Raw genomic sequence first — 25,934 nt, 5'->3', positions numbered from 1 at the left:
TTTTGCAACATTGTTGCGAGCTTTAATTATATTAGAACGTTGTTTAAGTTCCTGTTGTTACATTGTGTTTAATCGTGTCCTGAACACACAGTTTAGGTCAGTGGCGGCTTTTTCGCCCTCGTTATGGTCAACGCAAACACCCATACCATTTCAAAAAAAAGTATGCAGCCTCATCAACTGGTAAAATATTGCATTTTATTAAAGCACTAAAAATTCATGGCAACAAGGGTAGCCTATACATTAGGCCTACTGAACTCATGTGTGTGATGTGTCCCACGTCAGCTCACACAGCATCAGTCGAAAGTAATCACTAACAGAACTAATTAAGAATTAACTACATGCTGCGCGGTGGTAGCCGCAATAACAGCATCGTCGAAAATAACTCAAAACTCAAAAAAATAACTATGCGTACATTACTGCTCGACGGCAGCTGGCTTAACAGCATTTTTAAAAAATTAGGCTATATAGAGAACAGAATGTTGCTGGGCTGAACTTGTTGGCCACACCTCCATCGAGGGTCTCTGTGGATGACGAGCACAGACAGACAGTGGACATTAAAGCTGCAGTCTGCAGGATTTGTTGTTGTCATACGTAAAGTCCTAATTTTTGGCATTTTAAGAGTTTACATGATCTATCAGAACGCTTGAAGTTGCAAACGGTGACCTCCGTAGTCGCAAAATGCAAGAAATGCTTATTTTTCGCACGCACAATCGGTGATTGACAGGCAGCAGAGCCCAGCTCGTAACCTGATTGGTTACCTTTTACCGGTCCGGTCTGCAATTTTGTAAACAAACCTGCTGGCTTTGGAGGGACCTAGCGGGACATATAGGGGACCTAGAGAACTCTTTTTTTTTTTGTATTGGGGTATTTAATGTACTACTTTCAGAATCCCCGGACAGTTCCAGGCATTATGCTTGAAAAAGAGTTGCAGACTGCAGCTTTAAACCAGAGGTGCCATAATATCATAAACCACGTCTCATTCTCAGCCTCCTCATGGAATGAGCCTACACGCGGCACGCGAGTCCTGAGTCTTAACTTTATTTTTGTTTAACCTTTTTTTTTTTACTATTTTATTATGTTTATCGATGCATTTGTAATGGATGCAAACTAGCAGAGAACAGTCGAGTCTAAGCATAGGCTACATAAGTAAACCGCGCTGTCTCGCATTACGGAGTAGCTACAGATGTCAATAGCAACTTTGTATCGGTAGACCGGAGCAGTGGCTCAGTTGGTAAGAGACGTGCTTCCGTTGCTTGAGTCGGAACGTTTGTGTTTTGAGACGCATGTTCGAATCCCGATTGGAGGAGACTGTACAATAGGTTTTCATGAAATATATTTTTGTTAGCTCCCCACCATCTCGCAATGCACATTCAGCAGGGGGTGCAGCCGCACCCCCTGCACCCCTAGTTCCCACGGCTATGAAAAGGTACAGCTCCAGTTAAGTCTCTGCGCATTTAATAATTTGTGTTTGCAAACAGAGGGACGCCTGTTTCCTCTTACACCATGTAAGACAGTCTGGGAATGCGGACAAACCACCTTAAGCTGAGGAACAGGTCAAACTGAGAAACTGCAGTTTGAATCTAATCAGTAACCAGATAGCATGCACACACAAAACTACCACCAACTCATTACGACAACAAGTTAAGGCCAGAAGCCAAAGTGGAGAAATGTCTTTATTGCCCCACATGACTAATGTTTTTATGTTCCCCTGAACAACTCCCAGCTAAGCTTTTATTGATAGAAGTACACAGGTTGAGCACCGCCATAGAAACCACACAGTTCACGCCTTATGCGTGTCAAATTTTCATGCGAGACGTGTTCATTCTGTTAATATGTTTGCATAGTGGCACACTGGCCGCACAGGTTTCACTAAGACCACAAAAAGCCATTTTCTCTCAACCCGAAGTGGACAGATTCACGTGGGAAGAATGTGTATGAATAACTAAACCGGAGGATGAATGGGTGGCATCTTTTAATCTTGTAACATGCTTGAGGTTTAAAATGTTCCCGATGAGCTAATGGCCTTTAGTTTCTACCCATCCTGATTCCTCTGGACAGCTGCTGAATGTAATTCACACAGCACAGCTCAAAAACAACTTAAATGCATTTTTATGGTAAAACCAAGACCCACCACTACTGCTGTGCTGCTGAGCCTTCTGGCTACAGGCTTATTGTGTGAATGAAATGAAATTAAGGATACTTTAATCATAGAGACAGGGGCGGGGCCACAGGGGCATTGGCCCCAGCTGAAATCTGATTGGCCCCCTGACGTTCCCCTGTCCTGTCACTCATCTGTCTTTTGTCCGGTTCAGTTCCCGTCACAAAAACCGAAGAATAATGCTGTTTTAGAGGAGTAAAATGTACAGTAGTCACCCACATGCAACTGTGTGTATGTTTGTGAGAGAGATGTTTTGAACTGACAGTATTTGTGAAAAAGTAAAAAGGTTTTAAAAAAATGAAATAAAATGCTGGATTTTCTCACATGCTGTGTGTGTGTTTGAGAGCATTTTGTCTATGTACAGTAAAAATGCATGTAAAATTGGTTAGGAGTTTTTTTTTTTTTAAATTACGTGTTTAATTAAGTGTTTGAACATGGTGTGACTGGTGAAATGTATACAGCACCTTACCAAAACAGGGAATTGTGTGCAAGGGTGTTGGACAAATACTTGGCCCCTCTATGAACACTGTGGCCCCTTAATGGCCCCTTACTCAGAAATATCCTAGATCCGCCACTGCATACTGCCTCAAAGCTGAAGAAGACTCTGGCTGAACACACCATTGTTGCAGTTTGTCAAGCAACTGGTAATGAGATTTAAAATGCCGGCTTCTGTTTTATTGGGCTTCAGAACAGCATGCTCTCAGGCAACTAAAAGTTAAACTCATGATTACAACCCATGTGAATGAAACGCCAGTTTAGTTTTAAGGGTTTTACGCGCCACGTTACATCCCGAGCCTTGCTTCTATCCAGCAATCCAGTGTTTTCTTCTAAAGGCATGTTCAACTGTGGTTTTACTTTTCCAATACTGTCTAATAGTCATTAGACGTTTTTCTTTAAAACTCTGCGCTCACCTTGAACTCCACAGACAGCTGCGGCGTGTACTCCAGCGTCCACAGCGCTCGAACCAGCGACGCCAGCTGCTCCGTCACTTCTCCTCTGGCACCCTGCGGCTCCCCGGCTTTCGCTTCGCCGTTCGCCCTCCTGTGGCACAGATCCGACTTGTACTGCTCCAGCCCGAGGTACTCGGCCAGCAGGTCGGTGTTGCTGAGGCACTGGACCACCGCGTTCATGAAGCAGGTGTTGCCGTGGTTCTTCAGTCCCTGCACTCCGGGGGTCTTGTCGCCGGAACACCACGACAGCCTGGCTTTCACCGAGCCGTGAGAGGAGACCGTGGAGCCCTTCTTCGCGGCTCCCTCTCTGAACGCGTGAGAAAAGTCGCTCTTTAAGCCGCCCGACGCGCTCTGGGAGAAGCCGCCGTCGTCGTCCTCCGCGTCCGGCGGCTCCGCGTCGCCAAAGTGCGCCAAAGTCCCCAAAGTTTTGAGGATCCTTCCCATGAAATTCCCAATGGACCGCAGCGATTTCCTCCTCGTAAATGTCCCACCTTTGTATTTCTGCTCCCTTCGCTTTTTGGTTTTGGGCTTCATCGGCTGTTTCCTCGCCTTGCTCTCCCTGCGGCTGTCCATGGCTCAGATCTCACAGCCACAGGAGCGAAAGGAAAATGAAATAAGACTGAGCAGTGCACCTGTCTGCCAAGCCGTCTCCTCCTCCTCCTCCGCTTTACTTCCCTCGACTGAGGCACATGATTACTGAGATTATTACGCTGACATCTCCCAATTTGTTTTGTTTTTGTCAGCCGTCTGCGCGTTTTGGATGAGCGACTTTCCGCAGGAGCTACAGAGAGAGACGGAGCAGGTTCGGCGGGCTGCGCTTCCTCATCGATGGCTCTCGGCGCTGGATCTTGCGCCAGGCGGTCCGACTCTCCCAACACCGCTGTTCCTCACTCCCTCCCCCCACCCCTACCCCCCCCAGTCTGTGGCCGTCTCATGCCCGTTCATCTGACAGGAATTTATTAAAACCCGGATTAGATCACTGAACTTCCCTCTCGCTGAGAGAGCGCTCAACTTCGCACGTCTGGTTGGGAACACCGGGAAGAAGGAAGTTGTCTTTAATGGGTGTCAGCCTGAAACCGCCCCCTGTAGGACCAATTACAACATCACCTGCCTCCATTCTTTTTCAGAGGGTGTGTAGAATACCTAGGTGGCATTTCCTTTACGACTGTAACATCCACGAGTCTATAAACGTGTCTTTTTATTTATTTATATGTATATATATATATATAAACGCTCCTAAAAATCTGAAACACTTCTACACATACAGCCTTTCAAAGAAAATGTGAAAAAGGAGATTTTAGACATCAGGACAAAATAACAAATGATTCCAACGGTCCTCACCGGGTCTTGAAAATGATGCAAACGCCACCTGAGATGAGCAACAACACATGACATCTTACACTGTGGTAACGTTTAACCAAAACTAAGCCAAAATGCAGAATTAGTGTTTAAAAAAACAAAAAACAAGTCCCTTCACAAGAGTTAATCATCAGCAGGTGTGAGCACCTCTATAAAAGCAGTGTTTTTTAGCAGTGTGCTGGTCTGGAGCGTCCAGGTGAGTTAATGCCAAGAAGGTAAGATAGAGGCAGCCATCTTAGAGGATTTTTATTATTATTATTATTATTATTATTTATTTTATCTGCCCATCAATCTGGAAGAGTTCTGCAACTATTTCTAAAGAGTTCTGAGTCCATCATTCTACAGTAAGACGGAAAACGTTCCAGACAGTTGCGAGGTCTTCCCAGGAGTGGACGTCACAGCAAGTTCACCCCGAGGTCAGACTGTGCAGTGCTCAGAGAAACGGCAAAAAACCCAAGAGCTTCTGTGCATCTCTAACTCTACGGGCTTCGGTAGGCACGAGACCAAAGTTGAGATGTTTTAAGAAGGTGAAAACCAAACTAAGCATATCAGCACAAACGCCTCACACCAACGGTCATGCACAGTGGTGGAAGGGTGGTGATCTGGGCTTGTTTTGCAGCCACAGGACCCGGGCACCTTGCTATCGTGGTGTTGACCATCTCACTGTAAACCAGTCACATGTGAGGCCACCTGTTCCGAGAGCAAAAGCTTGTCTAAAACTGAGTCATGCAACGGGGCAAGAATCCCAAACAAGGCAGGAAATCTAAAGCACAGCTTCGTTTCACTGTAGTGCTGTGGGGGAATCGTTTTTTTTTTTTTGTTTGTTTTTTTTGGTGGTTGGTATATGCTTGCATATCTGTGTGTGCTTGTATGTTTAAACAGTAAGTAAAGCTATGGCTGTGCATATATGCTTATGTGTCATATAGAATGTTGCCAGCTTTCGCCATCTCTGTTCAGCTCATTGGTTTCCATGTTATGAAAAGTGCTGCATGAAGACAGGCGCCATTAAGAGAGCTGTGGATAAGTGAAAGCCCGCAAAGCTCAATGAACTGAGGCAACGTTGTGAAGAGTGGGACTAAATTCCTCCACAACAATGTGAGAATGATGAAGGACCGCAGCTAAAGGTGGTTCTACGAGCTGTTAAAGCGTGGGGGGTGTACTTAGTTTTTGTCAGGCACTGCTTTTGGCTTAGATTCTCTTAAATAAACAATCAAAAGGTGTCAACATGTCACGTGATGCTGTTCATCTGAGGTTGGATTTCCCTCGTAGCCTAATGGCACTTTGGCGGGGACCAGAGGATTTTTCTTCATTACACCCTGACATGGAAAACCCTCCAAAGAAAGAAGGTGTAGCTTCTTTTTGACTTCATACGGCTTTGATGTGTGCACGTTTGTGGATCTCATGCATAAGACGACCTCACCTTGCTCTAAATGGATGGCACTGAGAGGAACTATTCACACTGTGTCCACTTCTGTTTCGTCACACTGACAAAATATCACATGTAGACCCATGATTTACAGTCAGGTTTCTCCCTGCTAAGCTGGTCAAATGAATCCTGATGTACTGTTTCGCCCGACACACGATGTGCAGCTCTGTCTCTCAACGGGGTTCGAGCATCTTTCGTGCAGTGTTCAATATTCTAATCATCTGAGGCTTAATTTCACAGCTCAGCAGTGCTAAAGATTGAATTTAGCGGACCAGATGTGTGGATTTATTAAAACAGATAGTGAGGTAGCCATTCAATATTTCTCAAATTTTCCTGAGGCTTTTATTCCAGCACCGTTAGGGGAAAATGTTCCGCCACCATACCAGATAAAAGAATTCTGAAGCTAATGGGATACTACAATGTGAATGCATACTGTGATGTTCCATGCCCCGGAGTGGAGTTTTAAAAGCTTTCACTTTGAAGGGGTATCAGCATTAAACTTTTTTTTTTTTTTTTCATAAATTCAGTTTTGAATTAAATCGATATGTAAGCCCAATAGCTCACGACTGGTTTAAAGAAAGCCATTTGGCCGCAGTTGAAGCTTGAATCCTCGTGTAACTCTTTACAATGTGAATACTGTCTAAATCCAACATAGCCAATGTTGCCTCATTAAGTCAATTTACTATCTTCCGAGTGTCGGTCCATTCTGCTCAATACAGCTAGTTCAAAGAAAACGTAAAGGAAGAAAACTTTCCCAAAACAAAATAAATCGGAGAAGGAGTAAAGATCTCAGGACCCAACGCTACATCAGGAGGGGGAGGGGTGGGGGAACTTCCACCGCAGAATGGCTCCGTCTGCGCTGGTGGTGACCAGGATACGGCTGTTGGAGCAGATCTTCATGCTGGTGATGCTGCTGCCATGAGCTATGCCCATGTGGGTAACCTCACCTTTCATGAAGTCCCACACCTTCACCACCTTGTCGTCTCCGCCTGGTAGAGAAGGTGAAAAAGGAAATATATACTGATAACCTGAAAGAAACCTGCGAAAATCATGCCCTATGGTGTCAGTGGGAGAGCGGAAAACAAAGGCTTTTGAAGTGATGAAACATACTCGACAATAAAAGTGTTTTTAAAAAAAAAAGAAAAGGAAGAAAAATAAGTTTAGCACACACATGGAAGATCAAAAGGCGGTTCTGAAAACTAAAAGTCACTATGAAACTGTAGCTACAAATGTCACCCTTTACCTCAATGTCAAAGGATTATTATTATCTGTATCATGATAATAGATTCAGCATTTATCTTTGCTTGAAATTTAACCCCAACGTAAACCTCTCTAAACGGAGCACAGAAGCAACACAACAACCTGTCACAAAGTGTTTGCCGTCCTGTGTGATGTGCATGCCGTTGATAGCCCCAGACCGGGAACCCTCCAGTTCTCTGATCATACAGCCATCGTAAACGTCCCAGTAAGCCACCTGAGAATCAAATGAACACAGAGACGGGCTGAAATGCAGTTGCAGGTGTCACACGTGCACCGCAGGCTTTGTTCATGGAAGAAAATGAAACGATGAAACAAACGTATGACAAAAAATTCCACAGAACCAAATCGTACCACCCCAGATGAGACGGCCTCATTTCTGGATCATGTTCGCATAATATGAAACCTGCATTTGTGGGTGAACTGTGTTCACAGACAATGATTTCTGGAAGTGTTTCTGAGCCCACGCAGTGATTTCAGTAAGACAGAATAATGTCCGTTTTAAAGGAGTGCTGCCCGAAGAATACAGTCATCCCATACTGATTTTCAGCTGTGGGCCTTGCACACAGAGATGTCTTCAGACTCTCTAAATATTTTGATGATATTGCGCACTGTGGATGACCGAAAAGTGGTTGGTTTCTATCAACCTGTCACACCCAACTTTTCAAACCTTGCTTGCTGATCTAAATGAGATTTAATCTTCCCTACTGCTGAACAGCTGCCAGAGTACCTCGTCTCACAAAAGGCAATTGTTGGCTGAGCTTATTTATAGCAGCAGAAACATGACGGCGCAAAAGCGATCCTTCCTTGTTATTTACACACATAAGCTGGTTAAATTGCATAAGTAAGCTGTTGTAAACGAGGGCACAGGTGGGTTTGATCATTAAAATCAGCCCTCTGAGCCATCCTGCATGAATGAGTCTCCTGTGGAAGATTTAGCAGCTCATCTCAACACTGCTATGAGAGTGTTAAAGTCTAAGTTTAGAGGCCATTTCGCAGTTAGCAAAACACGTGCCAAGCAGATTGCACTTCAAATCAATTAGGTTTTCTTGGACAAGAAAATTAAAGTAAAGTGTTGGTGCATCGTATCATTTGGCTGTTGGAAAAGATCCGGTCACAACGGAGCTACTCAGAAAGAGCCCAACGTTTCTGGGACTTGCCAACACCATTGCCCCGATCGCCAATAATGCATTACAGGGAGGAACGTGTCATTCAGGAGATGGGTGTCAAATATTGTTGGATGTGATGGATCAAAAGAGGAACAAAAGACAAGGTGAAATAAATAAATAAATGAATAAAGGATCTTATTTATAGCTTCAGCCTCGGCACATTGACTCTCAGAGCAATAATCTTCCATTAAAAAGTGCAGGAACGTTGCTGTGGGGAGTCTGAGTGTACAGCATTCTTCTGCCTGGAACGGTTTGCTCATATTATTACATCCATGAATTGCTTGAGTTGATTTAGAGGAACTCAACCACGCTCATTATGAACACCGAATAAAAAGTTCTACAATCCTTTTCATCTCTCTATGTGTGAAACTGGAGTGTGTTTTTTTTCTATGTTGTTCTTTTTTGCACATTCATTCAGTTCTGACAGATGTGGCCGATGCCTCTGTCGGCAGTGTGCTATCTGAGCCATCTATCAACACTAATGTACAGACATCTGTTTTTGCCAGAATGATGAAAGCTACTGTATATGTTCTCCTCCTTCCTCCCGCACTGGCCATTTTCTCTCTCTTCCTCGTTGCCACAGTCACAACCTCTCTTTTCTGTCTCGTGTAATTTTTCTAGCTTATCAGAGACCCCCCACCTGCGTGAGTTGCCTTGGCCCATCTGTGTTTCCTCCACCTCAGCCTGGGAAACTGGCCCACAGCCACCACACATGCCACCAGAGAATTAATTACAAGCAGATATCAGACCTATTGTTGGCTCACCTTAAATGTGGGACAAACGGTTCACAACTACGCAGGGTGTACCACGCACAAAGAGGAAAATGTGAAAGTTAACTACAAGGAGAAGTTAAATGCAGAGTTACTAGGAAACCCATTATTCTCCATCCATGCATTCTATATACCCTGCTTATCTTTAAAAGGTTCTGAGGGGCGTGGGAGCCCGTCCCAGCCTGACATCCAGTGAGAGATGGGGTACACCCAGGATAGTCTGTCACGTGGCTAACATTCCCAGCAGGTTCAAATCCAGAACTTGCTTGCAGTCGTCACCACTGCACTGTGGTGCTGCCCTCTATCATCCTGCTGTGCTACTGCAATCCAGAACAGCACACCAATGCAAGGTGTCGAGCTCAGGGACGTGGGCAAGGTAAACAACGCCATCGCTAAGGTTCACAAGTTGAAGCAAAGACAGATCACATGGGCACGAGAAGAGAGAGATGCTCAGTGGAGCAGATGATAGAGCCGTGCAGCAACACTGATGGACAAAACTGCAAGTCACATGACCTTGGAAAGCAATGGGCCTCATGCAAGAACATTTTCCTATTTTTATTAGCTTGTATAAAAAGCCAAACTCACTGCACAGAAAGATTTTATTAGAGCCTGGAAATGCTGCAGGAAACCCCAAATTCACACTTGATGCATCAGAAATTTGGATTAAAAAAATCAGCCCATTGAGACTGAGTGTCAACTCAAAGTCGTGTATTTCAACGGGATTTCCTGGCTGCTGCTCTTTTTTTAATAAAATCCTGATTTTATAACTGCAAAATCATCATTCAAGTAACTTAAAGACGTATGTGCTGTGAATTTGGTTACAGTTAGAAGCGGCTCACACGGTCCACAACGTCTCGCCGTTGAGTGAGCTTCAGTCAAAAACTCTATTCTGCTCCAGTTCTGTCTGTCTCAGTTTAGGGAAACCGATAAGTTGGAGCGAAAGCTTTACTGTTGATTTTTACACCACATCACTTTTGCATCAGACGGCTATTTTTTTTTTTATGTCACTGCGTTTTCTTATTTGCACGACCATCCATGATGTAACACAGTCTGTTTAACACAGTCCATGCGGCGCAGATCAACTGATGCAAATGTGAGGTGCAAAAATTGACGATATTGCTTTTGCCCGCACTCTTATGAAAAGTTTGAGTTGTGAGTTGTTTTGGATAGCGAAAAGTTTGCCCTTTCGTAGCCCCGTTCTGAGTCTGAGTCAAGAGCTTGACTCAGAGAACTGACTATGCTGCAGGTAAGATGCTACCTGCTCATAAGTATGTCATACAACCCCACCTAAAAGAAGCTAAATATCCCCTTAAGCTTTAGCTGATGGATTGTTCAAGAATATGCTTGCTTATCACCAAACAACCATTTCCTTGTAGAAAATCAAAAATCTCCATTTTAATTGGAAAAAATGCAGTCCACATGCTTTCAGCTACCATTCCAGTTCTCCAACACAGAATAACTTGGAAATGGTGAGTCAGTACTACATCTCCACTTATTGCACCATTATCATTATTAGCAACAGCGTCATCATCCCATCTCATTAAACACAACCTCAACCTGACCCTACATCCCACTCTATTTAGTCCTCCTGGCCGCCTTTCTTCTTTTCCTCTCAGTTCTGTCGGGATGAATTTCCCCAGAGGCATGCTGGGAGATGAGGAAAGCTTAGAATGCGAAGAGGAGAGAGATGGCGTTGCTATTTGTTGTCTCAGACAGAGCGCCTGTGTCCTGGGATGAGCAGATGGTGGATCTGGCTGGTGGCACAGGCACATCCGCAGGAAGGCACGAACACCACAGCGCTCCTCTCCATCCCTCCTCTCCCTCACCTTCTCTGAATACCTCCCTTTCACTCCTCCTCCGCTCACATCCACAGTGCTGTGCTAATCAGCACAACTTGTCCTCGGCTCTCAGCATGCAGGGACGGCAGCAATATGGGTCTAGCGTGTGGCCGGGTTCAAGGGGTGTGGGTAAAAGCGCACAATCAAGGGAACAAGCGTCTCATTCTGCCACGGTGAACTTCCGACCTTATGCAAATTAGCTTTGCTCAGCTAATCAAAATGACTCACTAAATGAAGGGCGTGTTTTTGCCCCAGTCACTAGCAGCCAGCACAATGGCTTAATTATGCTGTGCCCAGAAACAAACCGCAATCTATTGCAAACTAATGCGCGGACATGTGGGTGTGTGACTGTGCAAGGTGTTCACTGCGCTCCTCTGGGCTGCTCTTACCAGAGAAACAGACTTTTACCATAGTCGCCAAGTGGACATTATCATGAAAATAATGAGGCATTTGAATTTCCAGCGACAAGTGCCAGTCCCTTTGAACCTCGAGGGATTTTCAGTAATTACTGAGCATTACATTTTGGCCTTGAGGCGTGCCAGCTGAGTTATGAAACCACCAAAAGAAAAAGGCTCACGAGATCACGCTGATGGGTCATGCTGGTCGGGATAAGAGACAGGCAAAAAATACAAGTTTTTAAATCACTTAGAATTAGATGAAAATGTACTGAACTGCGGCGGGTAACGAAAAAGGGAAAAAAAGTGATATCAAAAACCACAACAGACCTTTCTGTCAGTGCCACTGGTGATCACCTGGTTTTCCTCTGGATGGTAGCAGATGGTCCGGAACAGTGTGTTGGCGATTATCATTTGAAGGCTCAAAAATCGACTAAAGGAGGCGATACAGAAGAGCCAGTAGACAAGTTAAAAGAAATGAGACAGAATGAGTTTCACAGGTGTAGCAGTGTCCATGAAAACAAATCTTACCCTACCTCTCACTCAGTTTGTAATAATTCTGAACAAAATACAGCACCGTGCAAAAGTCTTAAGCCGCTCCTCATTTCTTTATATTTTGCTTCCAGACTTTGTTGTAATCGTTTAAAGTGGTCTCGATCAATAGTTCTCCAGGCTTTCTAAAGGTCTTTCCAAGATTTTCTTTGGATATTTGCTGCTTTTTTCAGTCTTAAAAAAAAAAGAAAATAACATCCAACTTAAAAGAGTGTTGTGTTGTGCCTTTGCGTAACAGACAACTTAGCAAAGAACCCATTTTAACTTGTATATTTAGGCACTTTGATACGAGCAGTCATTTACAAAAACAGTTAGACAGTTTAGTTGCTTTCAGAATAAAAGTTTTGCACTAACAAGGTGATTCCCAAAGAACTATTCAATGAAAAGCTTAGCATGTCTCAGCATCATGTGAAGTGTGACTTTAAACAATTTGAGATAACTGAACACTCGGAGGACTGAAAAAGGACCGAAAAACTATCTGCAGCAGATGAGCAGCATCTGAAAGTGATGTCCTTAAGAATTAGAACAAGATCCAGCAAAGACCTGACACAGGACCTGAGACATACATCTGGCCCTTCAGTTAATCCATCTACATACACGTCTCATCAGAAACGGTCTCCATGGAAGGGTGGCTGTCAAGACGCCGTTGTTAAGGAAGGGAGAAGAGGCTGAGGTAGGCCAAATGACACAAGACCAGGGCTGAAAATCAGTGGCAACAGGTCTGATGGAGAGATGAATCCTCAACATTATAGAAGGTGGTCATATCAAATATTGACTTTCAAACTCATAGTAAACTGTAAAAACTCCCTTTTGACTTATATATTGTCCGCCCGTTTATGTTTACACGTGTTGCAATTAATCACTGCACCTATTTCCCATTTTCCTGGTGCAAGGAGGGCTTTCTGGGCGGCCGTCCTGTTGTCACCGGGACCAAGAGTCAAAGTCGATGAGACTGGAAACAAGAGTCTTTAGAGGAGGATATTCTTTATTACTGTGTACACGGGGTCATACAGCTCGCATGCATCAGAGGTAATACCTCGGAAAAAGAAACCATGTCCCATTTATACCCTAAGGTACGTGCAAAACAACATGTCGGTCATGTAGGTGTTATTTTCTTCATATGGTTTCTGTAAGGAAAGTCCAGACATGCTGGTGCCATGTTGACATGTCCTACGTTTTCTCTGAACCCACTGGTGCCATATATCATAAGACTGACCCTTCCAAGGTCATACAGCATCAATCAGGTCGTGCTTCTCTGGCAAAACATACCGTCACCCGGTAACAAGCTTGTATCAAGAAATGAGGGGTGGCTCAAAACTTTTGCACAGTACTGTAAGTCAATCACGTTCAAATCTCTAAACGCGCACATTTAAAAGAAAACCTACTAAATGAAGGTGTCGGCTTGCAAAAAGTTCTAAAACGAGCAACCGATTGCGTCTGACTGGATTCACTTAGACACTCATCTTAATCCTGTTCAGGAGTCAGTAGTCATAGTAAATGGGAAATCCATGCTGCTCTTGACGAAAACCGCCTAAAAAGCCTTTAATCCACAGGCTTGTTCAGAGAAAAGATAGACGGTGAAAAAATATGAGCACAGTCAGAGTTTTCGATGGTTTTACTCTCCTTACGGTAGAAGCCCATGGCTTAAAAGATTTAAGCTTTTTTCATACAGAGTGCACTTTTTTTTTATTTAATTCGTATTATACAAGCCAGACACCAAAGAACAGCCTCAGTATTTCTCTTATTTTACAGCTCTCGTCACTGTTACTAGGAATCAATTCACAAAACTTTTAATTAAATACTATGATTAATTCATTTTTGGCACCTTTCTCGATCTCAATAAAATAAACCTTGTTGTGGTCTGAAATTGAGAATTAATTTACCGCTGTTTCAACTTAATGAAGTGGCTTTTCTAACTGATGATATGCTGTGATTTATGTCTTGTCATACTATTTCTAATAGATATGATACGAGATTAAAGATTCAGAGGGGCTACGCAGAGGAAATGTGAGGTGTGTGTTTCTAGTTTTGACAGACATACAGTTTGATATGATCTGTGGATGGACCACTCACACTAAATCCCAGACGATGCAGGCACCATCAGAGCTGGCGGTGACACACTCTTTGTCGTTACTTTTGATTTTGACACAAGAGACTGTGGCGTTGTGCTTTTTCATGATCTCCAGCAACTGATGGCCATGCGGCAGCAGCTCCCAAACACGCACCTGCAAAGAACGAGCACAAACTCATTCACAGGAAAACCGTAATACGTCCCATTTTATCAACCCATTAAAACCTCTTACAAGTCGGGTCGTAAAAGAATTGCAAAAACTCTGCACACCCTTTGAAGAGCCATCGAATATATATCATTAGAAAATAGAAAGAATATGGTACAACAAGTAAGCTGCTAACTATTTTGGAGTGTTTGTCCACGGGACCACATCTTACACTTCACTATGGTGCTCTTTGTGGAAAAAGCTTCCATTTCTTCCAGTTCAGAGAAAGACTCCCCAAACATAGGGACAAAAGTCACCTGGTCAGATGAGACTAACATGGAACATTCTGACCAACGAAAATCTCAACCATCTCAACACAGTTGTAATGGACCTCAGATCAGCAGGTATTTTGATCCAGAGATCCTTGGCAGATTTGCATCTAACAGTGGAGGGTCTTTAGCCAGAACTCTGGTAGCTGTATTCTGAATGAGTTGAAGCCATCCTACGGATTGTTTGGATAATGCTTAAAATAAGCATTAAAGTAATCCAACCTGCTTGATATGAATGCTTGAATACATTTCTCAGAGTCAGTTTGAGATCAAAGCTTTTTAACTTTAGGTCCATTTCTTAGCTGGTAGAAAGCAGCTTTAGTAAACATTGGTAATATGATTATCAAAACTGAGATCAGTTAACAAAATAATGCCATGGTCTCTGCATGCATGGTGGTCCTGGTGTCATTGTGTGGTAAAAGCTATAATCAGCTGGAGAAGGAGATTCAGAGCAAAGTCCGAATGAAAGGATGAGCGATCGTGTTGTATACAGGTAAAATCCAAAAGAAAAGCTGGTTCAGTCTTCCTGAGAACTATCTGCTTTGATACGCTGTACGAGTCATACCACATGGTGCTGGAGGCCGTTCAGATTTAAAGAACTGTAGCAGGTTTGTCATGAGGAATGGGCAAACATCTCATTGTCTAAACGTGCCAAACTTACAGAGACATAACACAAAAGACTTATGGTGACGTCTGTATCTTGAACATGCAGTAGAACATAATGGATTCAATTCAGTGTGTGCAGGTTTCCTCAATAACACACAGCTGCGTGTGTCAGAAAAAAAATCAAATTTAAAGGCTACACAGTAATGCACAGAGAAGTACATCAGACAAATCAGACAAACAAAAAGGAGTCAGGAGAATATTCAAAATATGGGATAACAGGTGACTTCTCGAAGAATTAGACGGTGCCGTGATGATAAAATGGAACCTGTTCATGATGCTCGTGGAGGTTTGAAGATTTCCGTATAATAACGTCTACCGACCTGTCCTGCTCCCCCTCCACTGACGATCCTTTTGCAGTCCCTGGTGCCAGCGATGGCCGTCACACCCGTTTTGTGTGCATTGTGAATGATGAGCATCAGGCGTCCACTTTCGGGTGCAAACACACGAATCTTATTATCATTCCATGCTAGAAAAGAGAGTGAAATCCATTTTTACTGGCCTGCTACCAAGATGTTTAGTTTGACTCAGTGCTTGAGAAAAAAAAATCATGTCAGATAAAAGTAACGGAAAATGACAGAAATTAAAGACAGAAAATGCATTGTTGTGGTTGGCTCCCCGATTCCTACCACTGATGATGCTATGTCCATCAGCCATGAAGTCCAGGGAATTGCAGGTCACATTAGGAACCGTGATACGCAGCAGCTCTTTGGGCCTGTCTTTGTGCCACAGTCTGATGTCTTCATCCGAGCAGGTTGCAAACAGTTCAGATGTTCCACTATCCGTGAAATCCAAAGAGAAATGAGGAATTAGTCACGTGAATGTCAACCTCACTTAAGGTTAAGTTGGGTTAAGCTGAGCAAAAGGCATTCAATCTTTAGTTAATCAAAGTTCCATTGTAAAAACAAATGTCATAATGAAGAGGTTTTAGAAAAAAACAACAATTGACATTTTTCTGAGAACATAATGGATGAGGCATGCATGTGTCACCCTCTTGTGGGAAATTGTGGGACTTGAGTTGCTGTTGTATGAAAATAAAACTATAGAAATATGATGGTGGGGGGTAAAAAGCTGCAGACATTACATAATGCCTGCTGGAAATTTAAGAAATGCTGTTCCTGAAATAAATAAGGAGGTCCCTCTCTCTTTAAATGTAAATGTAAGGCCAACGAGCAGATGAAGTGAAGGAGAGTAGCGATGCGCCGTTGCTTCCCTCTAAACAACATTTTTAATTCATGGCAAATTGGGAAAGCAATGGTGAGCTCTTGTTGGGCTTGACAAAAGTAAAACCTAACGACATATGTTTACAGAACTTAAAATAGTTGTATAGGGGGCTGATATTTGTGCTCTTTGGTCCTTGTTGAAAACTGCAAAGGCATCGACACACTGCTGATCTCGTCCAAACATTAATCTTCATCATAACTGAGTAAATACAGGCTTAGAAGTATCTCTCTTTCTGCTTCAGGCCGGGCAGGGAGCTGCTTTAACACCAGCGCTTTAGCAGAGTTTCATTTTTCTGAACGTCATTTAGTCAGTTTATGGCCAACTGTGCAGCCCTCGCCAATTCAAAAAGCTGAAATAAGGCAATTTTATTCCCTCTGTCGGAGCTTAGATTCGAGGCATCGAAAAATGGAACAGATGGTAAATGTTTTGTTATCTCTGACTGACACCTTTGACTCTCCGATCCTGAATTGCCTCCCCGCCACTTACAAAGGGATGGCTACATCCTTGACAGCATTACTGTGGCTGGTGGACACGAGTTCAGCTTTGAAGCTCTCGTAACTGAAGCGATACATCTGTGCAGCCTGTGTTCCAACAAAGAACTGTTGCTCGTCAGCTCTTACGGCGATTGAAGTCACCCCCTTTTCCAGCTGGGCTATCCTAATGTGGGGAGCGAGGGTGCAAAAAGAAAAGCACAATAAACACATAAATAATGCTACCCTTTTTACATCTGTTTGAAAATGCAAGTATACACGTGTGAGGAAGATAGAAATGATACAAGACTGAGACTCACTTAAGAGTTTTGAAGTTAGCTTTGGAGCACAAAGTCAGGGCGCCAGATCCAGAGCCCAGCAGCAGGTCCCCAGACTTCAGCAGCCTGAGGACACTGACGCCCTGCACAGAAAAGACTCGAATCATCCATCCATCCATTTTTTATCCCCGCTTAATCCAATGTAGGGTCGGGGGGGAGGGGGGGTAACAGTGAGGTAACAGTGCTAACCACTCTAATCATACGATACTAAAAAAAAATAAAAAATCATTTTTTTGTATGAAAAATAGAAGAATACAAATTGACAATTCAATTTAGTCAAATGGTTCCGCCTTAAAAAATAATTCTATGAAATATGAGCAAGGGCTGACACATCTTACATAAAATAAATGACTCACAGTAAATTTAAAAAAAACACTGTCAAAAGGAGACAGACAAGTGCACGTTGATCCATAAAACATGTGAAAGAAATTACCCTTGCAGATCAAATGCAAAGCATTACATGAGTCATTTCCACAGGAACATTTCATACTTCACTATCAGGTGCAGCACGAGTAAAGAGCAGCTCAAGTTAAATTCTGTGTCCAGAGAGGAATATAATGAGCACCGCTGGGATGGCTTACCTGGGAGTATGTCGCTTTAACTGGACCATAGTGACTCAGAGTCCCCATCTTCAGGTTAATTTTCATTATGTCTCCACTGGTGGTTCCACAGAAAATAAACTGATCATCCTCAGACACCTGTGCGATAATAGCAATTGAACATGAGCAGCCCACTTTCTTTCTGCATATCTGGTGTAATATACTTTTTTTTTTTTTGAATGATGAGAAATGATAGAATCCCTGTCATACAGCAAATTTTGCTGCCAGGGAATCAGACTTTCTTGTGATCTTCTAAAGTGGTCTTGAGCGAATGTATTAGTTCTCCAGGCTTTCTGAAGGTCTTTCAAAGTTTTACTTTGGACATAGGCTGTTTTCTGTCTCATTTTCAGTTCAGTCCTTGTACCTGATGATTTTCAAAGGAATGTGTGTTTTTTTTTTTTTTATAAAAAACACCAACCTATAAATCAGTCAAGCATAATCAAGCAACCGAACCCAAGGGATGGATCGGAAACAACTTAGCAAAGAATCAATTTTAGAGTTACTAGCAGCTTGTGGCAAAGAGACACAATTTGTTCCCATTTCTTTAGCTGGATCTACATAAAATGCCAAACTGTCACGTTCGTGGGGTTTTCCCTATGTTTGTAGTTTTGTGAACAACTGATCTCATGGCCTCATACCTCGATGCATTTCACAATCCTCTTCAGCTTGCCTGTGTTACAGTCTGTGGGCCTTATTTTTCTGTTGGGGACATCCAGTTCCCAGACTCGCAACGTATCACTGCCCAAACAAACAAAAAAAAGTGACCAAATGGTATTTAAACTAAAAGGTAGTGGAACCCTAATTAAAGCGATCAGGACAAGATGCACTTTGAGAGAAAAAAACAAACTTTAATGACAAGTAAATCTCATAAGCAAGTATACTGATATTCATTTCATAACACCACTGTACCCATGTCTAACAGAATTCTAGCTGACGTGATTCACTCACCTCCCGCCAGAAACAAAAATGTTGTCATCTGTGTTTGAGTACTGCACAGTGAGGCTGTGACCGGAGGTGCGACCTGAAGCCGGGCTCCCACAGATGGCCTGCTTGGTCTCGATATTCCAGACGACTATTCTAAGAACACACAACCAACACCTCGCACACTACGTTCTGAATTTCCATCCTGCTTTATATGCTCCCGTGTGATGCTGTACGGAGCCCTACCTGTCATCGTCGTGACCCCCAAGAGACACCAGGTACTTGTCGTTGGGCGAGAACGCGAGTGCCTCCACCTTAGCCTTGTGGAGTAGCAGCTGGGCATGAATTGCTCTCTGTGCAAAGTTCCATATAATCACTGTTGCCTAGAAAAATGTGTATTTAAACAAAATGTTAAATTACAACGTGCCGTGGCTAAGTCAGAGACTTTATAGAAAACGTATCCTGAGTTGGGCTACCTGAAAGCCCATGAAGTTGACTTGCCCAGAGGCAATGTATGATCCAGTTTTGGACACTGAAATACAGGATACATTGTTTGTGTGCCCGTGCAGGAACTCCTGCTTGCCATCTGTGATTCTCTTCAGAATAACTGTGCATCCCAGAGGATAGATCAGGTGTTCCCTGCCTGGATGGATTCTGAGGCCAGAAGGCACATACCCTGATGAAATAAAGCATACCATTCCATGCCATGAGAAAAATCGCACAAAGAGAAGCCGTTTATGATCACAATACACTGTGTTCTTTTTTAAAGGTGTATGAGCAGAGACTCGTCAGAATGTGCAATTGCAACATGTCGTTAAAAAGTAGGCTCTTTGCAAGACCGTTATCCTACGGAAGAGTATTAGGGCCAGGCATAAGAAAAAATATTTTAAATTTTAAATATATTTTAATATTACATTATGGCCATACAATATGTGTAATTCCGGAAAAATTTGCAATATTTTATCAGTTTAAATAACTCTGTTCCATTCACTACCATATATTATTTTATATTTCATACTGTGCCTTCATTTTATTTCAATATATTTAAATTTATTTTAAACATAGTTTTGTTTTAATTTCTGATTGTTTTATAAGCACCTTTGGAGTTGCAACCAAATTTCATTGTAGTGTAAATTATAATGACAATAAAGGCGATTCATTCATTTCAACTTTATTCTCGACATGTTGACTTTAATCTCGACAGGCAAAATATAAATATTTTTTCTTATGCCTGGCCCTAATAGTCTTCCGTATTACCCCACCACCTCCTTCTATAAAAATAGTATTACACGTGCCAATGAGCAAAAAAAAAAAAAAAAAAAAAAGTTTTTTTGTACGTTAATTAGCGCACTAGTCTGTATACTATTTGGAGTCGAAAAGGAAGTTAGCAGGAACTTACCGTTGAAACCGATAGCAGCGTCTAACTCTAGCTGAGCGATGCTCTGTGTTTCTTGAGCCATGGCTTAAAAAAAGTACAACGACAGTGACTTATGTACTTCACCTGTGGGACGTTAAAAAAAAAAGGCCTACTTCCGTCAATAAATTTAAAATGAACAAGCGTTTTTTGTAGTTAGTTTCCTTCCTCCAACAAAGGCCAAAAGTTGCTCACCGTGCCCCAATACAAACGGTCGCCTAGCAACAACAGCTGCTGCCGTTGGGCGTTCGATCACGACAGCTCGTCGCTGTATTAACGTCCCGTTTCAAATTCCAATTTAGAACAAAAAACCACTAAAAACGGGGACATTTAAATGAACGACAAGTCCTCCAATCACATAGGTGGAATTTACCGTTAAGTACATTTATTTGACAACTTAACTTCAATGCAAATTTAAGGTGCTTACACTTGAGCCTTCTCTTTCCATGCCACTTTCTGCTTCACTACATTTCTCCGACACCTTCAGTTACATTTACAAATAATACTTTTGCACTAAAACAAACAAACAAACAAAAACCTGGAGACCAAACAAAACACCATGGCATATATTTTGAATTTTTTTTAAATAATAGTTTGAAACAGATCATTTTGTCAACTGACAGAATCCATCATGAAAATGAACAATGGCTAAGCACAAAACAGCTCATAATTAGCATTATTTCAAGCTGCAACTGTAAAATCCTGCTTTGACATAGAAGTAGTGGTAGCATAAAACTAACGTGATAATACCTAAAGTTTAAGTGTATATATACACTCACAGGGGACATTTTTCAGCATTCCCTTTACTCTCAATACTTTCCTGATGACATACTTTTACTCCGACAGTGCTAAATGTGGAGTTTTATTTGATACAAAGCATTGTTGTATTAGTACTGCAATAACCTTGGGATATGGATATCTTCCCCATGTAGGACAGCTATATACCAAAGACATATTTATTGTGTTTGCACTTCTAATAGAAACATTTCCACGATCTAAAATGTCTTCTGTACTTGCGTTACATGAGAAACCTGAAAAGTAAAGAAGCTAAAATCATATGAAACCGTTCTTATATGTAAGACTAATTCTAAAAAGCTGATAAAACGAGGCCGGAAATATTTAGATAACAGTAAAAGCCAGTATACACCATAGATACATTGTTGAATATGTATTTCAAGAGTACTGACTTTTGTTATTCCACATTTCCAGGCCTGAAACTGCCCTAGAGGACCAGAGTTCACAACTTTGGTTTCCAACACACCGTTTGCTTTAAGTGAGTCATATTTACCTTATTTTTAAGACCTGTTTTGGACCAGCCTTTTAAAAAACGATGTCATGATGAAATAAATCCTTCACTGAAATAGAGCATTGGGAGCAGTACAGTGAACACAGGACAGTCAATCCCTTTATTGGCAGTAAGTTCTTTTGCATGTAGACAATGCCACAAGTAAAATGAGTGGATTACACCATTACACCATAATGTGCTGTACATCTCAACATAAAGTGAACTTTATATGCGGTAAAAGACGCATGTTCATTTGAATTCTACTCAATCTGGAACATTTAAAAACTCTTCTTGCGTTCTACAGCCCGACCACTGCTCACATTTTAAAGCTTCGAAGCGCTCGCATTTCTGGCCAACGCAATAAACAGCCACGTAATCTGAAATAAACTGACCATCCACATGAATAAAGAGCAGTGCAACAGCTCTTTTGTCCTCTTATTTGGTATAGCATTAAGTGTTCTTAATTCTTCAACGTTAGTAATAATGCTTGTACTGTATTTGACAAATACTCGCTGTTTTTGGTACGTGACACTCTTACCGCTGGCGAGGGGCTAACTATCATCGACACAAGAAAATCACTGAGCAACTTCTTGAATGGACAAAACCATGCAGGGATGTGTAATGATACGGATGCAAACCATTACAAATTCCCTTTTAGCTGTGACAAATCCTATGATGAATAAACATGATATAAACAAGATGTGAACACACGTGAATTTACACTCACACGCATGTCCCAATAAACACAAATGCCATATTATTTACCCCCTGTCTTTGATCAATTAATGTTATCGGGACAGAACAGGACACCAGCGTCCTGTTCTTTGAATTTCTAACTGGCATTTTGTGAATAAGTCAAGCATTCACAAGGTTAAACGTCGCAGAAGTTCAAAATTCCTTTTGCTTGACCGTCTCTCCGGGGGGAAAGCTTTCCGATATGGATTTTGCTCCCGTTTTCAGCAGCAGGGATTCAGAGCTGGTCCTTCAAAACTCGATACGTCTTTCGACGTGTCCAAAGACATCTGTCTGTGAGCGTGTGTCCTTCTGTGTCTACTGAGAGAATGGCTCCATGAAAACCTGCGACCGCAGGTGAGGCACAGATAGGGTCTTTCCCCCGTGTGCGTCCGCTGATGCTTTGTCATCGACTTGTACCGTGTGAAAGTTGCCCCACACTCATTGCAAATGTATTTCTCGGACTTGATGTGGACGTTCTGCTCGTGCTCCTTCATGTTGCCCAGCTGTGAGAAGCCTTTGCCACACACGGGGCAAAGATGCGGCTTCTCTCCCGAGTGAATCAAGCCGTGAGTATTCAAATCCTGGCGAGAGTAAAATCCTTTGCCGCAGATAATGCATTTGTACGGCCTCTCCCCTGTGTGGCTCCTCATGTGTCTTTTAAGTCCCTCTGAGCGGGAGAAGCAGCTCTCGCACAACGTGCACCGAAACGGTTTCTCTCCTGTGTGGGAGCGGAAGTGCCGGCGGAGCTCGGAGGCCTTAAAGAAGCACATCCCGCAGTCCGGACAGCGGTGAGGCTTTTCCGGCTGGTCCTCGTGGGTCTTTTCGTGTGCTTTGCAGTGACCCGACTCGGAGAACCCCTTTCCACAGACGGGGCAGGTGAAAGGCTTCTCACCCGTGTGCGTTCTCTTGTGGCGAACCAGTTTGTTCAGTTTACTGAACGTCTTCATGCAATATGAGCATTGGTGAGGGACCCTCGGTTTCTTCGAGTGCGTGCGCCTGTGCCTCTCTAACTTTGAGGGCCTATTGAACACTTTTCCGCAGTCAGGGCAAGGATGCTTGTTAGTTCTCTTGTGGCAATTCTGGTGTCGGAAGAGCTTATCCTGCTGAGTGAAACTCTTCTCACAGCGCTGACACTGATGAAGCATCTTGGGCTTCCTGGTGTGGACCGGTTTATGCCTCTCTAGCTTCGATGGTCTGTCAAACGTCTTGCTGCAGACGGTGCAGGGGTAACACTTGTCTGACGTGTCGCTCGCTGCCCGTTTGGGGTTCTCGGGCTCAGCGGCGGCTGAAGCGTCGCTGGCATCCGATTCGGAGATTACCTCTAACTTGACATTTCCTGGACCTGTTGAAGAATCACAGGTTGTTGTGAAGTTTTGAGCTCAGGAAAAAAAACAACGACAATAACAACAAAAAAAACACAACCAACCATCAATACATACTTTCCTCTGAAGATTCTGTTTTAGGGTCCGGTACACTGTCTGGGCCCATGGCTGCAACCTATAAACATAAACACACGAACACACACGGAGATAAATTACATTGTGAACAAATTTTGTAGAGCGGTGGTCGAAAGAAATATGGGGAATTTAAGACTTATTTTGATCATTTTGGGTAAAAAAAATTTTTTAAAAATCTGATGTGAATACGAGTGATGGAAAGCAAGGATGAAAACTTTGCTCTCTCACAGGAATAAACTCATTTTCATTACATGGTATGGTAAGATATGACTTTTAATATACAGAGTCGGTAAGAAAGGGACGCTCAAACTCTCTCCTGAACTGTCTGCAAGAATTCTGTGGATTAACTCAACTAAATAAACATTGTGTTGATAACTTCTATAACATTCAGCAGCTGAGTTGTTGTCCAACGGCTGTCTCAAGTCATGTTTGGAGGCTCAACTCGGCCACAGCGGAGAGCTGCATTGTGGCTCCTCGGGCTGCTAACGTCTGCGAGCAGTTGGACTCTTCAGTTAGAAATTCGGGAAAAAAAATTTGCCGAAATGCTCAAATTTATGGGAATCTAATGATGGGACTCCACACTGTTGGGAAAGGGTTCTTACAACTCTTTTCAATTTGATGGGGCGCAACAATTTCTTCACTGAGATCATTACTGCGGTCTCTCCTCTGTGTTAACACACACCTGAACGCTTCACACCAAGCAAACTGCCAAAAACCTGAGCTTTTGTAGAGGCGCTCACACCTGCTGATGATCAGTTAATCACGTGCATTTGACTGGCAGCACCTGACTTAACCTCTGTTATTCTGTATGTATCAGTTATTGTTCATCTGACGATTGAAAAATAAATAAATAAATGCATTAACCTTAAAACTAAAAGAGGGTATACATTCCTTTTCACATGACTGTGAATAAAATTGTTCGGAGGCTCCGTTAAAGAAGCCGAACCGACTCTGTAAAGACAAAACCCAAAGAGATGAAACATCAGAAACAGATAAACTACCGAGGGGTGAGCTTGGTTAACAGCATCCGCAGCAGGGACAAATTAAATGCTGTAGACTTTTGGGTTCTCACATGCAAGCCCTGGGAAAACATTAGAAAAATGTCAGGGCTGCGATCCACATGTGAGAAAAGACTTTGCCAAGAAATGGTGAAAAGAAGATTTTTCAAAGGCTTTAGGGACGTATGAAATAAGTGATTCTTGATGGATTAGCCTTCGCTGGATAATGGCCTCCTCAGTGAACCCTTCTGAGCTCCTTTGAGTCCTTCTCCAGCATGAGATTTACAATGTGAGGACACTTCAAAAAGGTCATTGCCAAGCCGTGATTGCTCTACTGAAAGTGCTATTATCCAGATACTGTAAAAGAGGGGTGGGTGTATACTGTCACTTACCATTTTCCACAAGATAAAAATGTAATTTTGTGCTACTTGTTTGTTGTGCCAGACCTAATAACCGAGAGCAAAGAAGGTGGTTGGTGATTAATGTATTATCTTTTGTAATTGGGCTGCCATATAATGTTTTTAGCCTGAGAAAGAGATCACTCGATTCTCCTCCGGAAGTCATTCTGGGTTATAGTTCATTGATATTTGGACTGACGAGAGAGAACAGCTTTTGTTAAAACACTCAAATTAATCCTAAAGAGCAGACTTCCTCCAGCAGTTGTACACACAGTGTATTTTACACATTTACACAAACTTTAACGTTGGCTGCCCATATTTAACCAGTTGATAACGCTTATTTGTTGATCAAACAGTACATGCAGCGACGTTTAAAAAAAAAAAAAAAAAAAAAACATCAGCAGGGCAACTAAAGTGTGCTAAAATGTTTTTGAAGTCCGTTTAGCATGACCCCCACATTTTGGAGAAAGACAAGCCGCACTATGGATAACGTTCGTCGTTTTATCGCTGAGGGTTAGGGTTAAAAATACGAAGTATGAGACACACACACAAAAAGGTAGAACTAGACTACCACTAGCTACCTTAGCTAATGCTAACGTTGTCGTGTTAGCTAACAACACAGTGAAAGTGTGGCACATTTAATTAGGTCAGACCTCTCTCTAATAATCCTCAAAAGGAGGGTGTCACATCTCCTGTCGTCACCGGTTTCAGTCAAATGTCGTACACGTGAAAAGAAGCAGCAGGATGAAAATCTCAGCAGTTCACCAAATAAACCACAGCAGCTCTGCTTTGATGCGCGCTCCCCTGCGCGCTCCCCACTCATGTTCGACACTGTATTTTGTTGCATGAGATATGTTATCCAGCGCTTTCCGACGAAATATATCACAACGTAGCGACTGGCTTTCGGACGCGGTATAAATGCTGAAAAAGTGCGGATAGCAACGTTTTTGTTTTTAACGAAGAATGCCTTTTATTAAACTTTTACTTTCAAAGTAACATGTGTCTATGCATGA

General features: G+C 42.6%; 3 protein-coding genes across 3 annotated transcripts in view; all 3 read right to left on the bottom strand.

The window, feature by feature from the left end:
• The window catches only part of usp43a (ubiquitin specific peptidase 43a), a 126,504-nt gene extending 122,363 nt beyond the window's left edge, over positions 1 to 4,141 (bottom strand). Inside the window, exon 1 of the mRNA XM_075462609.1 lies at positions 3,070 to 4,141. Within this exon, the coding sequence (XP_075318724.1) occupies positions 3,070 to 3,681 (612 nt within the window). The 5' untranslated portion in view covers positions 3,682 to 4,141. The remainder of the gene's footprint in view (positions 1 to 3,069) is intronic.
• Positions 4,142 to 6,561: 2,420 nt separating this feature from the next.
• On the bottom strand, positions 6,562 to 20,094 carry cfap52 (cilia and flagella associated protein 52). Its single transcript, XM_075464345.1, has 14 exons — positions 20,034 to 20,094; positions 19,111 to 19,310; positions 18,881 to 19,017; positions 18,662 to 18,790; positions 18,352 to 18,451; positions 17,696 to 17,812; positions 17,097 to 17,197; positions 16,793 to 16,963; positions 15,712 to 15,860; positions 15,406 to 15,551; positions 13,948 to 14,099; positions 11,653 to 11,755; positions 7,256 to 7,367; positions 6,562 to 6,882 (listed from the first exon to the last, which is right to left on the bottom strand). Exons 1-14 carry the CDS (start codon positions 20,092 to 20,094, stop codon positions 6,701 to 6,703), a joined length of 1,860 nt encoding a protein of 619 aa, XP_075320460.1. The 3' UTR covers positions 6,562 to 6,700.
• A 367-nt stretch (positions 20,095 to 20,461) lies between these two features.
• On the bottom strand, positions 20,462 to 25,723 carry LOC142379204 (uncharacterized). Its single transcript, XM_075464344.1, has 3 exons — positions 25,575 to 25,723; positions 23,508 to 23,565; positions 20,462 to 23,410 (listed from the first exon to the last, which is right to left on the bottom strand). Exons 2-3 carry the CDS (start codon positions 23,554 to 23,556, stop codon positions 22,290 to 22,292), a joined length of 1,170 nt encoding a protein of 389 aa, XP_075320459.1. The 5' UTR covers positions 23,557 to 23,565; positions 25,575 to 25,723; the 3' UTR covers positions 20,462 to 22,289.
• Between the last annotated feature and the right edge of the window lie 211 nt (positions 25,724 to 25,934).

This window comes from Odontesthes bonariensis, chromosome 4, assembly GCF_027942865.1.
Source record: "Odontesthes bonariensis isolate fOdoBon6 chromosome 4, fOdoBon6.hap1, whole genome shotgun sequence".
Lineage (NCBI taxonomy): Eukaryota > Metazoa > Chordata > Actinopteri > Atheriniformes > Atherinopsidae > Odontesthes > Odontesthes bonariensis.
Note: the sequence above shows the minus strand (reverse complement) of the source record. Positions and strands in the feature narration are given on the sequence as shown.